Genomic DNA, 17,600 nt, shown 5'->3' with positions numbered 1-17,600 from the left:
AAATAATATAATTAATACATATTAGATATTATTAATAATAAGAAATATTATTTATTTATGAAATAAAATAATATATAATTAATGGTTAATTATGGAGTTAAGATTGTGAAATAAAATAATACACAATTAATGGTTAATTATGGAATTAAGATTGTGAAATAAAATAATATATAATTAATACATATCAGATATTATTAATAATAAGAAATATTATTTATTTGTGAAATAAAATAATATATAATTAATGGTTAATTATGGAATTTTATTTAATACAAAAAGATTCACTTATTTACAAGAAAACGGAATTGAATAAAGAGAGAATTGTTCCTCTTTTAAAACGGCTTTTGCTATATTACCGTGAGAACTCCAAGAGGAAGAAATCATCTTTTAATCTAGCAATTGGATTGCTTCCCCTTTGTCTTTTTTGTCCTAGCAGTCGAAAGTAAAGAGATCTAGTCGGGCTCGTGTGGACCAAGTAGAGGAGCAACACGTGGGGCTCTCGATTATTCATTACTACCAGATCTGATCTGGTTCACGCATCAAAGGTATATTTCTATAAATTATATATCATGATTCTATCAATTATGCATGATCATATGATTAGATGTTTAGATTATATCTATAAATTATTCCGCTACGAACATCTAATTAACCCACAAATTCTAGGAATGGAGATTTTTAAAGATAGAGGGCAGAATAAATTTTTCTTATCACAAAAAGGTTACATTGAGAAGGTGTTGTCAAGGTTTGGGATGTCATCAGCTAAACCTATAGATACACCTTGTGCTGCTAATATTCATCTTACTACTTTGTTTGTTCCTTAGACAGATGAAGAGAACAAGTATATGACTCAAGTTCCTTATTCTAGTGCAGTAGGGAGTTTGATGTATGCTATGGTTTGTACAAGACCAGATCTGGCATAGGTAGTGAATGTTGTGAGTAGATTTATGGTACAACCAGGGAAGGAGCATTGGCAAGTTGTGAAGAGGATATTCAGGTATCTATATAGAACTTTTGATGTTGGTCTCATATATGGAGGTGATACACAATGTCTGATTACTGGTATTTGGGCATTGACTAATGCATCTGGGTCATCTGGTATTGACGAATGCATCTAGGTCATCTAGCATCGGCGAGTACATCTGGGTCATCCGGCACCGGCGAGTGCATCTGGGTCATCCGGCACCGGCGAGTGCATCTGGGTCATCTGACATTGACGAATGTATTTAGGAGATATAGGCATTGACTAATGCACCTGGGACATCTGAAAGAATTCAAGTCAAGGTGGAGATTTGTTGAATAGACTTGAATAGTTAGGCTTTCTTAATGGGCCGGCCCAATTCTCTATTTGTTAAGGTTTTTGTATTAGGGTTTCAAGAGACCGAGTGTTATATAAACTCGTGTTTTAACCCTAGTTTGTTATATCATCTTTGTAAACAATCTTTTCAATAATAATCTCTCTTCCAGGTGGACGTAGTCAAGTTCTATCTTGGTGAACCACGTTAAATCTGTCTGTTAATTATTTACGTCATTTTCACGTGTTCCGTTATAACAGTTTGATCTTAAGGAATTATCTTAGAACATCTTTACATTATTTTATAAAATATATATATATATATATTAAATATATTTTTAGAAAATAAATTATCTAGACATATGTACAACCAGAGACGTACGAACATATGGGCTAGGAGCCCAACCCAAATTTTGTAATTTTTTTTTATATATAACCCATATAAGTTCTTTAATATATATATATATATATATATATATATATATATATATATATATTTGAGATAGATTATTATTTGAGTGTGATTTGAGGAGGGGGTGATAATATTAGAGCTTGTTTAATTATTTTATGTTATATTATTTGAGTTTTTGGATATTTATTTGATTTAATATTTATATTAATTAATTTTTTAAAACTAATTAATTATTTTACCCTTTAAATATACTATTGAGAAAAATTAGAGAATATATTAAATAAATAATATTTTATTATTAAAATAAATGATGAGATAAATGAATTTAAATGTAAGAAAATATTTAAATTTTGAATAAAATTATAAAATACCTAATATCAAACAAGTTCTAGATGTATTTATTATTATTATTTTTCTTAGAGTTTGTTTGATTATAATTATTTGAATGATAATTATTTTTAGGATTTATTTGATATGATTATTCGAGTATTTTATAATTTTTAGATATTTTTTCTCTCAAATTATGTTTATTTATTTTTATGTAAAATAATAGTTTATAATAAATAATTAATTTATTAAAATAATTAATAATATCGTAAGAAACATTTTTCAACTAGATAAAATCACATTATTGTACCCATTATTTTATTTTTTTGATTTTACAAAAACAATTAAAAAAAGAGGAATGATAAAGTGAGGGAATTTGGTGAGAGAATTTGGTGAGAGAATGACGAGGCATCACTTCATTGGTAAAGAGGAATGATAGAGCACCTCGAAAAGGTAAAAGTGGTATGAAAGAGAGAAAAGAGAGAAATTATTTGATTTTTTCAGCGAATAAAATTATGCCACGTCATTCCCTCACCTAATCATTTCTCTAAAAAAATTAAGTTCACCCTTACAATAATTTATGGGTCCGTCCCGGTGTACAACTAATTCAGACATATAAACTAATAAAAGTTCATTTAAACGTACTATTAAATTGACTCATCTAGCCTATATTAATTCATTTATTAATTTAATATTCATTTTTTCTCTAACTTTCTTTTTTTTATTATTTATTTAATTCATTTATTCTTTTTACTATTTTTTTTTCTATTTTTTATTTATTATTTAGGTAAGTCATTTATTTCATTTTACTATTTCTTTTTTTATTATTTTAATATTATTTTTTTATTTTGCTTTTTATTCTATCAATATAAATTATTTTAAAATTAGTTGGTGACTAATATTTAAATATTGTAATCTAGTTCAATATTTTTATAATATTTAATTAGCTAGTTTATAGAAAAATATAATTATTTGTCCTCCCCTGTAATTTTTAATATGACAAGTACATAATTTGTATTCAACTTGTGAAAGAATAATCACAAATAAAATTTTTTGAAAAATATTATATAAGTAATTATTTAATAAAAATACTTAAACAAGATAGGAAAATATTATAATATCAAAACATTGAACTATTTTATATATTATAATATTCAAGTATTAGTTCTTAAAAGAGACCAACTAATTTTAAGAAAAAAGTTTAAAAAAAATAAATTAATTAATTAATTAATAAAAAATAAGGAGGAAGAAAAAATGAATATTTAATTAATAAATATTTAATTTTAAAAAAATAATTAACCATGTTAATAAAGAGATTAGATGAACCATTTTTTATAAAATTTAAATTTTTTTAAATTAATACTTAGTACTAAATGAGTTTTTTCCTATTTTTTATATCAAAAATCATATATCACTCACCCACTCCCAATTTAACCAAACAAAATAAAAACAAAGAACACCAAAATCATTATCCATGACTCATTATACTTTTTTTTTTCTTTTTCTATTAATTATAATATAATATATATAAATAATATCTAATTTTTCAATTTTTGCTCAATTATTATTTTTGTCAGCACTAACTAAATAACTAAACTTTTTGGTTTATTAATATTTTATTTAGAGTTGATCATAACTATTTACTTATAGTTTGAGGGACAACAGTTAATAGGCTAAACGATGGATTTTTATAAAAAAAAAAATTATATATATGTTAAGGTGAAGTGGTGAGTCATTATTAAAAGAAGTTGTAGTGTAACTTTCTAAATTAAAAAACAATCTATTATACAAATATTTAAAACAGGTTATTGAATATAATAATAACTCCAATTTAAAGAATGTACAAATATTCTAAATAATTTATTTGTGGTTTAAAGTCCTATTAGAAGACATAGTTTTTAGGTAACCGAACTTAATTTAGTTAAAAAAATGTTTAGAAAAAAAAAATTGTACATGAAAACTTTCCCAATTATTTTTGGGTTTGAATATGGGCCGGACCCTATCTATCTGGTTGCAACTTTGGGATTTAAATTTGAGCTTGATTATGGATAATGACAAAAGATTTAAATTCCAAAACTTCTCAATTATAATTTATTTTTTATCTTTCAATTAGTTATAATAAAAAATGAAAATATGCATCTTTTGTATATTCCATTCCTTTGAAGTGACATATATAAATAAGATTCTTTTATTGATTTTTTTTATTATTCTCTCCAGTATTATAATATTTACTTTTAATTTTTTTATTATTAAATTTTTTTTTTAACTGTATCACACTTACTATTATATTATGTGACTATTATTTAGAGTTTTTTTATGGAGTATTACTGGGATTCATTGGGTGAGTCTTTTGATAGTTGCGGGAAAGTTTGGATTGAATCTACCGACAATGAAATGTGGATATTAACCCTAAGTTCTTAGGTTTGAGCCCGTTAGACGGCAAGTATTACGCCTAGTTAAATAGTTAAGTGTATTTGCATGCTACATACTTAATCTGTTGTCCCGTTTTAAACAACAAGAGGTGGATATTAATCCTAAGGTCTTGGGTTCAAGTCCGTCAGACAACAAATTCTACGCCTAGTTAAATGATTAAATGTGTTTGTGGGTTGCATGCTTAATTCGTTGTTCCATTTTATTTTCCCAAAAAAAAGTTTGGAATGATGCGGCTGATATGATAGGCCTACATATTTTAGTTATCATCCCAATTATTTTTGTGGTAGACTATATGAATGGAGAGAAATCGTTAAATTTTTAATGATTGTCGTTCGATGCATATCATTCATAATACTATTATTATGACGTTTTTTTGAGATTCGTTCAAGAAAGTCAATAGAGTCTGTCGGGGAGTTAATTATTTTTCTCGAAAATTTACGAGTTCGATAACTTATTCAGTATTTTTTTTAATGTTATGTTTTATCGTTTCCTTAAATTATTAATTTTTATTTTTAATATACATGAACTTTTAAAAATAAATAAATAATGAAATAACTTGTTGTCCCATTATTAATTATTTAGTTAAAAATAAAAGTAGTAAGATGTAATGAATATCTTTTATAAATGGGTCATTTAAGTTATATATTTATGGCAAAACAATGATTTTTTATGAGTGTTCACACTTTACATGGCCAAATTGGAGGATAAGCAATCTGGGGTCAAGATTGAGTTTTTACCTTTAAGAAAGTCAAATGCTGTGACTTTAGCAAAGGTCACCAAATCCCGATAGGCAAGGCAAGGCCAAGGCCGCTTCTTCCTCGCTTTCGCACTGGTTTCTTTATTTTTATTTTCTCCAGCAATTTGTTCTTCAGGGCCTTCGCCTTTTTGATCTGATTTGATTTGATGAGATCAGCTTCAGCCTACCCATGTGATGGTTTCTAATTTATCTTTCTTCCCCAGTTTGCCTATCATCTCTCTTAAAGGGTCTCATCCAGATAACAGGTTAAACACTGCAATTCGATTGGAAGAATTTCGTATTTAGATTTCATTTCCCGCTGTACAAGCGAGAAAAACAAGGATAACAAGTGCAGGGTATTCCTTAATTTCATCTTCGAAGGTTCCAATCTCGTTGCGATCTGGCTAATTTGAGGTTTCGTGTAATTCTTTTCTTTTCTTTTGTTTCAATACTGTGTCTTGTTTTGTTGGAAGTTTCTTTGTTTTGTTCTTCTGATCAAGATACGTTCTTATGTGTTAGTTAATGATTAGACAAAGACATATACAGTTTTCATTTCAATCTTGATGGGTGTGATCTTCTTCTATTGATTTTTGTTGATTTATATCAAATTATCAATCATTGAGAATAGTTTTGTGGCTGCCTTTCATTTGAGATTGTTAAAACTTGGATTCCCCAAGTTTCACAAGATTTTTAATGGCATCCAGTTGTTTGATCATCTTCTTGAATGATTGGTTTGTCTAGTTTTGAAGGGGGGTTTTTGTCATTATATTCAAGACTGAACAGTGATCATGTCATTTGCTCAAATTGAATACGTATCTTCTGCTGTGTTGATAATCTAATGGGTGTTTATTTTTTTAGGCACTGGTCTGAGTTGTCTCTTGCGAATTCAATCATTTCCAAAGGTTTTATTTCACTCTGGCCGCTGCAATAAAATCAAAATCTCCCACCTCTTTCTGGGTGTGGGGTGACGAAGAAGGACTGGTTTTACTTGGTTGTTTAAGGAGATCAAGATTATCGCTCATCTGGAGATTGTGCCGTGTTTCAGAGGGGTTATCCCTGGATTACGGCTAATATCTTCCTAGAATAAGAAGAAAAAAAACATTATCATAATGTAAGAAATTTACTTAGATTAGAGAAGGAAAAAAGAAAAAGAAAAAAAAAGAAAAAAAGTGTTTAGTTTGTTTAAAAAATTTGTAAAGTTGGCAACATCTTGAGTCAGATTGATCAAAATGGTGAGGTTTTCATGTTTCAACACCAATATGCATTCTGAAAAACCAAAGGTAATATCAAACATGTTTTCTTTCCTCAAAGTATATATTATATCTTTTCTAATTTCTGTGTTGTTTGTGATCAGAAATCAGCCTTTCTCTCCATGGAATCTAATCATAACGAAAGCCAGGCTATGAAGGATTTCATTGACATCTCGAGCAGAAAGTTATCGCATTTGAAGATTCAAGGACATACAGAGGGAAGCACTAGTAATGTCATTAGTCCCATATCTGCTTATTCTGCAGATGACGGTTGTAACTTCAGTGAGGCTGAAAAAGAGGCACGAAAGATTAAGAAGAGTATGTCTTTAGGAAGTGGTCTTGATCGAGAGGGACAAACTTCCACTTTTAATGAATCCAATGTCTTTGATGATGATGAAGAAGAAGAAGGAGAAGAAGTAGCACCTTCTCATTCTCCTCAAGGAAGTTCTCAGGTGGTGAACCATGAATCAATATTCTCGTTTGGAGATTTACAACAGCATAAAGACACGGTTTTCACAATCGAAGATCCAAATGAGCAGTCGGAGAAAGAAGGCCGTGAAAATTCTGATACACATGTTTCTGGTGAGGGTAAGAGCCACGCTCATGTTATGGTAAAATCTCGTTCTTTGCCCAATATTAGCTTAAATGATGGCCGGAGGATGTATAACTGTGATCACTCTCGGTCTGCGGAGGATCTTACTGTTCTAGACTTGAGGCGGAAGGATATTGTAGCCCATGAGGTTGAACTTGCAGGACATGAACAAGGAAGGGATCATAACAATGAAGAATTTGGTGAAGACGGTTATGATTCATATAACTATGCTGGAGATGCAAAAGATTGGGTTGTTCCAATTATGGAAGAAGAAGAGGTTTTCTTGGAAGAAAATGAAGAAACCTCTGCTCATCAATGGGAGGAATCGCCCGGGAAGGAATTCAAGACCAAACGTATTGAAGATTGGGTTAGTCGTCTATCGAGTTGTGGCAATTTGGTGGAGGCCGAAGATGATGATGATCATTTGTCTAATGTAGTAGATGAAAGTCAGATGAGTAAAGACGTCGCTACCCCTGCAGATAATTTGACTGTCATGAAATTAGAGAGCACGACTGACCCCGGTATGGAAGCTGCAAAAAGATACATCTCTTCTTTGAGACCAAATACCTCTGCTGCTCAACTGGCGAATCTCGGATTGGTTATGATGCCATTTCTTAGTGCGTTTTGTAGTCTAAGGGCGGTCAACTTATCGGGGAATGCCATAGGTAATTTGTGTTCTATTCTACTTAGCATTATATCCACTAAAGAACTTCATGATTGTGGACGTGGGATTGTGCTAGTTTTCTATGTAGAATAAACTATGGTTTTCAAAAAGAAAATGCATTTTATTTGTGGTTTGCAAAATACATGTTAATCATAGGATAATTTCGATTAAATTCTTTCCTTTTTGTGTAGTGAGGATAACTGCTGGTTCTCTTCCTCGAGGTCTCCATTTTCTGAACTTGTCAAAGAACAATATATCTGGTATTGAAGGTTTACGCGAACTAACCCGGTTACGAGTTCTTGACTTGAGCTACAACCGTGTATTCCGAATTGGACATGGTAAGTTCTCATGCTTTCTTTCACTTTTTATAATGCATATGGCCTTGTATGAGAAAGGTATTTTAGTCATTTAATCCAAATAATGTACCTTTTCATTACACATATTTTATTTCTTCAAATAATATGATTATACTACATGGATTGAACAAGCTCTTTAGAAGTTTTGACTGAATAAACCTCTGTTTATTTTTGTGGGTATTATCATATATGATGAAAGGCTTGGCTTCATGTGGCTCATTGAAAGAGTTATATCTTGCTGGCAACAAAATAAGCGAGATTGAAGGTCTTCATCGTCTACTAAAGCTAAATGTCCTCGACATACGTTTCAACAAAATATCGACAGCCAAATCCCTGGGTCAGCTTGCAGCTAACTACAATTCATTACAAGCCATTAGTCTTGAAGGAAACCCAGCCCAAAAGAACATAGGAGATGAGCAACTTAAGAAATATCTCCAAGGACTTCTTCCCCATTTGGCTTATTACAACAGGCAATCCATTAAAGACCGAAGTTCAAAGGACAAGTCAGACAGATCAACTCGCTTAGCCATATCTTCTGATCGTGGGCATAGAACAGATCATCATCACAAGAGCTTGAGAAAGGGAGCCCATTCTTCTTCTACACATAGGGCACCTTCATCAAATCACGGTGGGCATAGAAGTCAGGCGGCTGTGTCTCCTAAAGTCTCGAAGAACAGGCATTTGCGATTACCCCCAGCACCAGCCGGGACAAAAACTATCCAACATCAACAGTTTCCATATCATGATATTGGGAGTAAGATTCTGAGTTTAAGGTCTGATCTTTCAATGAAGCGGAGCATGAGCGAAGGAACCCTTGCTCCACATTGAGCTTGAAATATTCAAATTGATCAACAGATCGAGTAGCTGAAACCACCTCAATGTTCGTTTCCATCTTTTCTTTCCTTTGATTGTTTGACCTTTTTCTTTGTGTGAATCAATTTGATTGTGGTGTGCAACTTTTAGTACTATATGCTTTGTTTGCTACATGAATTTTAGTACATTGGTTTTTTGCATTATAATTGCTCAATTTAAAGATGCCGGGAAAGATCAAGATGCAACAACCATGCCCCCATCAATTTAGAACGATAAGGTAACCGACAACCATGCCCCCATCAATTTAGAACGATAAGGTAACCGAGGAATAAGTATCGTCTAACTTTATGCCAGTAGCCGAAATAATACTCATTTTACCAAATCCCAGGATAATACTTATTCAACAAAATACCCAAACTATTTTTGGTTAGTCTATATATAATAACCTAACCGAATAGTATGCTTAAATAGCAAAATATTAATAATTTGTATATAGAAAGATATAAACCCTACAACTCATACATGAAAATAACACATTCTTTTAAAATATCTATCTCATAAATATTTGTTATTTTCTTTGTTAAAAAACATTAGTTCATTATCTAGGTGCTGTTTTTTTTTTTTTTTTTATAGAAATAATAATTTTTAACAATGAATAAAACGACCGAACCAGCTGGTTTGACTGTTTCCAACTTTTTACTTGTTTTCGTACAAGTTGTATTCATTACATTTATAACTCATGACATCATCGTTCATACTTTGTGTTTGTATATATGTTTAGCAATAAATAAATAAATCAATTAACTAACTATGATTATGTAGTAATAGTTGTAAAAAAAATCAAAAGAAAATGTGTAATTGATGGTCTAAAACAGTCATTTATCATGGAAATAATTAAACGCAATAGTTTGTTTAAGTCGAAACCCTAGATAAACATGAAGAAAGACTTTACCCTAGAAAATTAATTTTATATATATATTATATATATGCAATCCACCTCGTTCTTCTACACTACTACTCGAGTGTATATAATTAATTTTATATGCCCAATGAATCAAAAGTACAAAACATTTAATGAATAATGCAAGTCACAAGATATATATTATCTCAATTGACAACTATATATACCAAATTAATTAATAAAGACTTTGTTGGACATTATTATTATAATTATTATTATATAGCTGGATAGCAAAATTTTGAAATTTGATTTCTCTCTTTTCCTTGTATATATATAAGTTTCTAATGAGTCTCAAGGGAGACTGAGACAAATGTTTAAATTAAGTTTCATTCAAACGGACCCAACACATCTAAGTTTCAGAAATCAGAAAAAGGAAATTAGGAACAAAGGTCAACTACAAACAAAGCCACACCTTCTCTCTCTCTAACACACACTCATACCAATACAATCATCAAAAGAATTTAACACACAAAAGGAGAGGGTTAGTTTGATTCATGATTTTATTTACTTACCCAAGCATTTATTAGGTTATTCAACTTATAATTCAAAATAGCTACCTTTAGTTCAAACTTATTTGTAATTGCAAAGATTTATTTGATTCAAATAGGGTTAAATAGTTTTTTTTTAATTCATGAATTTATTTCTTCTCTATTAATGATCACTCATGTCATGTGTATTTTATATCCTAAAACTTAGTTGTTAAATTATTTGAAAAGCTCGTTTTATCATTCGTCCAAAGACCAAACTATTGTAACTAGTCAAAACTATTGATGGTTTAAACGATGAGAAATCAAACCAAGGCAAACACATGATGAACACATAAGAGATCTTAAATGTTTGCTTTTTTCTTTAAAGGTTTTATATTTCAAATAATATTTGAACAATTATCACAACTATAGGTTTATTTTGGCCAAGAAACTATAAGAATGAATGAAAAGAAAAACAAGATTTAGAGAGAGAGAGAGAGAGAGAATGAACGTGTATCGCATGCACCAACTATGGATGAGTAAGATAAGAAGAAGAGATTGAAATAAAAAGACCTAATTTATATCATTAACCAAATACATAAAATTAAACATAATAATTTCTCTCGATCGATCACATACAATCAAAGTTTGAAACATGCAAGTTCATAAAAACGATCAAAAGCATTAACCCATAATTAAAATCTCAACTCCAACTTAAAAACCCATCTAAATCAACTTACCCACTTCCTTCCATGTTTTATTATTACAACATTAAATAAAACTCAAGCATTTTGCATCTGCCTAGCTGCAGCCGCAGCAGCAAAGTAACTCAGAGCATCAGAATACTGAGACGAATCACCAAGAACAAACGAAGAAGACGAAGACGACGACGACCCATCAGCATTAGAACCACCCAAACCATAATAATCAAGAGATCGAGATACTTCAGACAGCATAGGACCAGGTGAAGCCCACTTAACCGGTTCCTGATGTTTCTCAACCGGTTTTGGAAAAAATCCAGTTAGGGCTTCTTGAAGCAAACCTGAATCAGACTTTTCACAAGAAAAGAAATCCATCCCATCATAACCACCTGATCCATTTGTTTCATTAGTACTACCGTAAGAAAAGTTGGGTAAAGGATCACGAATCGACATAAACTGATCGTAAATTGGCAGGGGTGAATTAGTAATTTTCTGCTCTGCAACTCTGAACGAGGGTTTCTGATGATGATGATGATAGTTATTATGAGAAAGATTATTATTATTATTGTTATTGATAGGTAAAAAAGAGTTAATGGTATTATGATAGACGAAATTTGTACGAGCCTTTGAGCCACGCATGGCTCGGGCAGCGCAATCGTAAGCCACGGCAGCTTCCTCGGCAGTATCGAAGGTTCCTAGCCATCTGCGTTCTTTGGACTGGGGATCACGTATCTCGGCGGCGTAACGACCCCATGGCCTGCGTCTTACGCCACGGTACCTGACGCCGGCGGCGGCGGCGATGCCGTCTTTGATGGGTTTCCGGGAGTTGGTGGTGGCGGCGGCGGTGGTGGTGATGGAGGAAGGTTTTTTAAGTGAGGGAGAGTCTCCGCCGCTTAGCATTCTCAAGGCTTCTTCCATTTTCTTGGTGTGGGGAAATGGAAAAAGATGAGTTAAGGGTTTGGTAACCGACGGTAAAGTTTGTACCTATTTATAACATTGTTTGCAGACTGTAAATGTAAAAGAGAGAAAGAGAGAGAGAGACTGTCTGAATTTATTATTATTATTATTAAAAAGGAGTCACGATGTGACTAAATATATATTTAAAAGAAATAAGAATTATTTCTAGATCCTATATCTTAAGACAGTAAAATAAAATATTGTGTTTTTTTATCTAGAAAGGTAACAAATCAACCGACTAGTTTTAAATATTGTTTTATTTAACCTTTGTATTGAATAATTAATTGCATTTTTATACTTTTGGATTTAATTGCATTTTTATACTTATAAGTTAAGTGTTTGAGTGTTTTTATTTACTTTTTAATGCATTTTTTTCTCAAAATTCTTCCTATAACGGAATAAGTTTGAACGAATAAACTAAGTTAGGTTGGGTTAGATTGGGTCTGTGCAGGTAAGAGTAGCTATTCGGGTGAAGTTTACATTGACGGATTCGAGTTGTCAAGTTAACTGTTTTAATGACACTAATCTAAACTTGTCTAGTTAAGTAATTTGAGTTAAAATCCTTAACGTAAATCTAACATGTTTATTTGTAATTGACTCAAGCACGACTTGATTGATCCGATATACCCAACTCAACTCCAACCTAACCCGATTTAACTCGATGTAATTAATTCACATCTTTTTATTTCAAATTAAAAAAAATGACATTAACATAAAACAAAAATACAGTTAAATTACAAATTCTTTTACAAAAAATTCTATAAAATAATTAGTGAGAGATCATGAAAGGAAAACTCAACAAAAGAAAATTTTAAATGAGTTGACAGGTCTATTTTGAGTTATTTCAGGTTAACTTAATTTTGACATTTTTATTAATTAAGTGAAACAGGTTGGCTTCATTTTGACCAAAATCCCATAAATACATAACTCTAACCTGATTTTTTGTATCCCGATACTAACCTTAAGTTCATGGGTTCAAGTCCGCCAGACAGTGGTTAAATGGTTAAGTGTGTTTGCGGGTTACATACTTAATTAATTGTCTCATTTTTTTAACTTGATTTTCCGTGTTCAGTTTGAATCGTGTTTTCGTGTCAAGTCCAAAATTGTCGGTGGTGGTAAGGTAGGACAGTATACTATTTTTTATTATATAATTATATATAATATCAATTCTATTAATGTATATATATTCTTTGTCTTAAAACATTTAAGATAGTAATTTATGTTCTTAATGAAATTAAATCCACATAATATTTTGTCTCATAAAACTCTATTGAACTACCCTGTACTTCAAACTAGTTATATATTATTTAAAGTTTGTTCCATATACATAATATCAAAATGGTTTGATGTGTTTTATTTTAAATGGAATCCTTTGATGTTGAAAAACAAAAGTAATGGATTTTGGGACGTGCATCTGAACACGTCAATCTCCATCCAACATGTATTAAAAACTCTGCTTTGATTTTCAGCCAAAGCTTGCATTTTCTGGGAAGTTGTAGCCTCAATCTCTCTCTCTCTCTCTTTCTCTCTCTTGAGAGAATTCTTGTGATTATCATTTTGAATGATTACACTGGCGGCTCTCAGAAATTGTTTCTCCCACTTTGGTGTATCTACTATCTACATTTAATAATAATATACTCTCTTTTTTTGTATTTTATAAGGGAATGTTTGGTTTTACACACCCTTTTTCCCTTTCTTGTTTGTTTAATATACTCTTATTTTGTATTTTGTTGTCCAAATATGTCCTAAGGAGTAATTAATTAAGTTTGGTAGGGTTTTGCAAATCTTTCACATGGAGTTGTCTGGTGAAAGAAAGTAGTAGGAGAGGAGGAAACTAGGGTTTTGAGCAATGGAATTGGAGGGTTTGTATTATATAAAAATATATGTATGTATAGCCCTACTCTTACTACTCTTGGCTTATGTTTTCTTTGCAGATGGACACTAAAGTTGCTAGGGGTTGCACTACAGTCTGAAAAAGTTAGTAGATTATTACTTTTTTGTCTCCTAACCCTAAATTCACACACACTCTTCCTCTCCCCGTAAACCCTAATTCGTATCATTGCACACGTTCACCTCTTTCCCTTTCTCTCTCTCTCTCTCACACACACATTGTTGTCGCACGCTTCACTTGTTCAATAAATTATATGCATAAGAATTAATATACCCTAATAGCAACAACACTTTGATCTCCGTTTCTTCTTCTTTTGATGAATAAAGATATGACAATTTATGTTATAATTTCATTTCTGTTATGCAAAAATGAAAAGTTTTCAATACTTTTCAAATATAAATGTGAAGATGATGACGTTGTATGTATTATTTATTGGAAGACAAAATCATTGGGCTAAAAAATGTTACTTGAAGATGTGTAGTTGTACAACTATAGCATAGACTCATAGAAGAGAGATAAGATATGTGGGGCTTAAAAAATGCTAGGAGAATTTTTTTGATAATTGGATTATGAAAATTGCCGGTACAAGAGAAAAAAATAATAATAAAGTTCTTTTTTTTAAAAAAAAAAATCATATATTTAGTGAGTTCTTAAATTTATATGATGAAAGTCCCAATAAAAATATTTAATTGAAAAATGAGATCATTTAATCCTCAATAAACAAAAAGCAAGTTTCAAGCCAAAAAAATCATAATGCTGCAATAAATAAGATGATGAAGTATGTTTCATTTATCAATCTCAAATAAGTACCACTAATTGAATGTAAAGAATATGGGCTTATAGTTACTTTTTCATTTTTCAGGTTTGTATACATAGATAATATCGATTTGGTATATATTTTCGTTATATTTGTTATGTTCTCTTTTTATTTTTTCATCAAGTTGTGTTAAATGACCAATTTGAATGTTTTCCACCATTTTTTATCCATTGCTACATCTAACATTATTTTTGTTCCTTCTCAAAAGTTTAGAAAACAGTTCTAATGGAGGAAGAAGATGTAAGCTTGTCACTTTGCATGCTAAGAATTACATCTTTGCAGTTATTGTTCCTCGTTTTAAGTTAGATAACATGTTTTAAGTTAGATAACATAATTAATAAACACGGAATATCAAATTTGAAGTCGAACATCTGATTTACCATTTTTCAAATCATATAATCTACTTTATTTAACCCTTCATATTAATCCACCACAATAGGTCTAAGACCAAGAGTTACACATTAATTTTGTTTCATAACCAAATCAAAAGGGATTGATTTGTATATTTTAATTGATTTGATATAATTTAAAATAATATTTTTCTTTTTTATTAGTTTTTTTAATATTAGTTTGTTTTTTATTTAGGATGTATGATGTAGAATCAAATTGTTACCTCTGATTTTTTAGAAATTACTTTTGTCATTTGAACTACCTTAATAAAGTATATATATTATCTTGAACGTGTTTTAAAAAAAATGTGGCCACAAGAGGTTAAATATATAGTCCGCAAACACATTTAACCATTTAATCAGACGCAGAACTTGTTGAATGACGAGTTCGAACCCAAGACCTCTCAAAGAGGCTGAGGATATTCACATTTTGTTATCGCTAGTTTAGAACATTTTATTACTGCTAGTTTAGAAGAAAAGATTTGATCTTGTTTTTAAACAAATAGTTAATTGTAACTTTTATTAAAATATTTGTAATAAGTCTTTTATCATTTTTTTTATAACATAAGTGAAAATTGTAGATAATAAGCTTAAAAAATATGTAAATAATAAAGAAAAATATAACAGTATTGAGAGTTTTCTTGTTTTTACAAAGTTAATAACAAAAAAAAAACTTTAAGTTATCTTGATTAATTTTGTTAAAAAATATGTTAGTGATTGTCATAGTAAAATGATTATTTATTATAACTAACATTTTTTAGGGTAATGAGGTCTAGTGTATTATCCATTTTTATTTGTTTCTTCATATTATTTAATTAATCCATATATTTGCAAAGACCATAAATTTATGAATAATGAAAATCCAAAGGAAATTTAATTTAAATATAAGTTTGTACCCAGATTAATCTTAATATTTTTGCATTAAGAATAAAAACAGATGGGAGCTCTACACTACATGAATCAAAAAGTTATATGAAACATGTTAGTACCTTTTGTCATCAATGGATTTCTAATAATTCAAAACGAATTAGCAAATAGTAAAAATATAATCTACTGTGATTCTTATATGAGTTAAAATAATCATGAATTTGGATATTTTTACTTTTGTGAGGTTTCAAAACTCTCTTTAATAGATGCGTAGTTAACTAGTTTTTTTAATTTTTATTATTTTCATTTGGGTATCGCATTTTTTTCATCCAACTAAATTATTTATCGTCCAAATTTTTAATATTTTTTTTGTCACTTCAATATTTTAATAGTCTATATACTTTATTTCTGTTATTTTAAAAGTGATTTTTGATAATTTTTGTCACTTCAAGGATATTTTATTAGTATATATACTTTATTTCTACTATTTTTTAAGTGAGAAAAATTCTCTTAAATTTCAAAATTGCTAACTCATTGAAATAATATTTAGAGGAAAAAATGATCTATTACAATATTCAAAACCTTACATACCCAAATAAAATAAACAATCAAAAGTAAATATTCAAAAAAACATCAAGCACATATTTTTATCAAAGAAACTTCATAATTTACACATACACCGTTATATATTTTTTGTCGCGTTCATTGTACTTAATGATTTAATTGTAAATTCTTTCTTGCCGATTGATCTCTTCCTCAAATAAAGATTCTACTATTATTCATAATCATATAAGTAGATGGTGTCATGCTTTTCTTTAAGTTGCATGTTCTATAACTCAGTTCAACAACTTATTAAAATTTTCTAAACTAAATAATACAAATAGTTATCCTTCAAGAAAACAAAATAGCTATTTTATTTTTTATTTTTTTTGTCTATTAGGAGGATAGATAATAAGAGATTCTTACAAATCTGATAAATTTAATGAACAACCACAAATTTCTTATGATTAGGACTTTAAAATGAAAGGAAATTGAATGTCTATTTGATCTAAGATCTTTTGTAGGTGATATAACAAGTTGATGGAATAATCATGGTAGGATGCATTAATAAAGGATGAAAATTGTCAAAATTTCAATTCCTAATTAGTAGTGCTAGCTCCCTATGCAATCATTAATTAATCACGTACTTAAGATCAGTAATAGATTTAAATAAGCCGCAACCTTCTTCCTCCTAGCTTTGTCCCAATCCTAGCACCCTCAAATCACGTGCCCTAACCTAATTTTACTTGATTAATTATCCTCTTAATTAAAAATCAGTTTTTTTCTCTTTTAACTTCTACCCTAGTTAATTACAAAGATAATAATCATTTCATATTTTCATATTTCAATTTTTTTTTACAAAAATTGGTTTGAATGATAAAGAGACAAGTTTGTTCTATAAGTAAATTGATGTGAATTGAGATTAGATCTCGTCCCTTGGGAAAACTGATAAATTAACATAGAGATTCTTTAATTATTGATATGAAGGGTTAGAGGCAAAATGAGTATGAACGGGTCTATATCGAGATGTATTAATTAGGTTAAGTCTAATTTAAAAAAAAAAAACAAAAAAAACAAAATTTATCTATTAAATCTTTATGTATCACAATCTTGTAAAATTAATAATAGTCTTC

The 17,600-nt window shown here is 29.8% G+C and overlaps 2 protein-coding genes across 3 annotated transcripts; one reads left to right on the top strand and one right to left on the bottom strand.

Moving 5' to 3' along the window:
* Nucleotides 1-5,241: 5,241 nt before the first annotated feature.
* On the top strand, nt 5,242-9,080 carry LOC124922146. 2 transcript variants are annotated; one of them, XM_047462873.1, is made up of 5 exons: nt 5,242-5,616; nt 6,061-6,482; nt 6,557-7,709; nt 7,900-8,046; nt 8,264-9,080. In XM_047462873.1, the coding sequence occupies exons 2-5, from the start codon at nt 6,432-6,434 to the stop codon at nt 8,890-8,892; spliced, it is 1,980 nt and encodes a 659-aa protein (XP_047318829.1). In that variant the 5' UTR covers nt 5,242-5,616; nt 6,061-6,431; the 3' UTR covers nt 8,893-9,080. The 2 variants fall into 2 exon arrangements, with proteins under 2 accessions (XP_047318829.1, XP_047318831.1); XM_047462875.1 differs by having other exon boundaries at nt 5,242-5,623.
* Nucleotides 9,081-11,087: 2,007 nt separating this feature from the next.
* On the bottom strand, nt 11,088-11,924 carry LOC124924830 (ethylene-responsive transcription factor ESR2-like). Its single transcript, XM_047464821.1, has one exon. It carries the CDS (start codon nt 11,922-11,924, stop codon nt 11,088-11,090), a length of 837 nt encoding a protein of 278 aa, XP_047320777.1.
* Between the last annotated feature and the right edge of the window lie 5,676 nt (nt 11,925-17,600).

Source organism: Impatiens glandulifera, chromosome 1, assembly GCF_907164915.1.
Source record: "Impatiens glandulifera chromosome 1, dImpGla2.1, whole genome shotgun sequence".
Classification (NCBI taxonomy): domain Eukaryota; kingdom Viridiplantae; phylum Streptophyta; class Magnoliopsida; order Ericales; family Balsaminaceae; genus Impatiens; species Impatiens glandulifera.
Note: the sequence above shows the minus strand (reverse complement) of the source record. Positions and strands in the feature narration are given on the sequence as shown.

What these genes read in the sequence shown, in the direction of transcription:
- LOC124924830 (XM_047464821.1), bottom strand. Translation starts at nt 11,924, where the DNA reads ATGGAAGAAGCCTTGAGAATGCTAAGCGGCGGAGACTCTCCCTCACTT.
- LOC124922146 (XM_047462873.1), top strand. Translation starts at nt 6,432, where the DNA reads ATGGTGAGGTTTTCATGTTTCAACACCAATATGCATTCTGAAAAACCA. An exon ending in TGCATTCTGAAAAACCAAAG is followed by an intron (nt 6,483 to 6,556) that starts GTAATATCAAAC and finishes GTTTGTGATCAG; the next exon opens with AAATCAGCCTTTCTCTCCAT. An exon ending in TGTATTCCGAATTGGACATG is followed by an intron (nt 8,047 to 8,263) that starts GTAAGTTCTCAT and finishes ATATGATGAAAG; the next exon opens with GCTTGGCTTCATGTGGCTCA.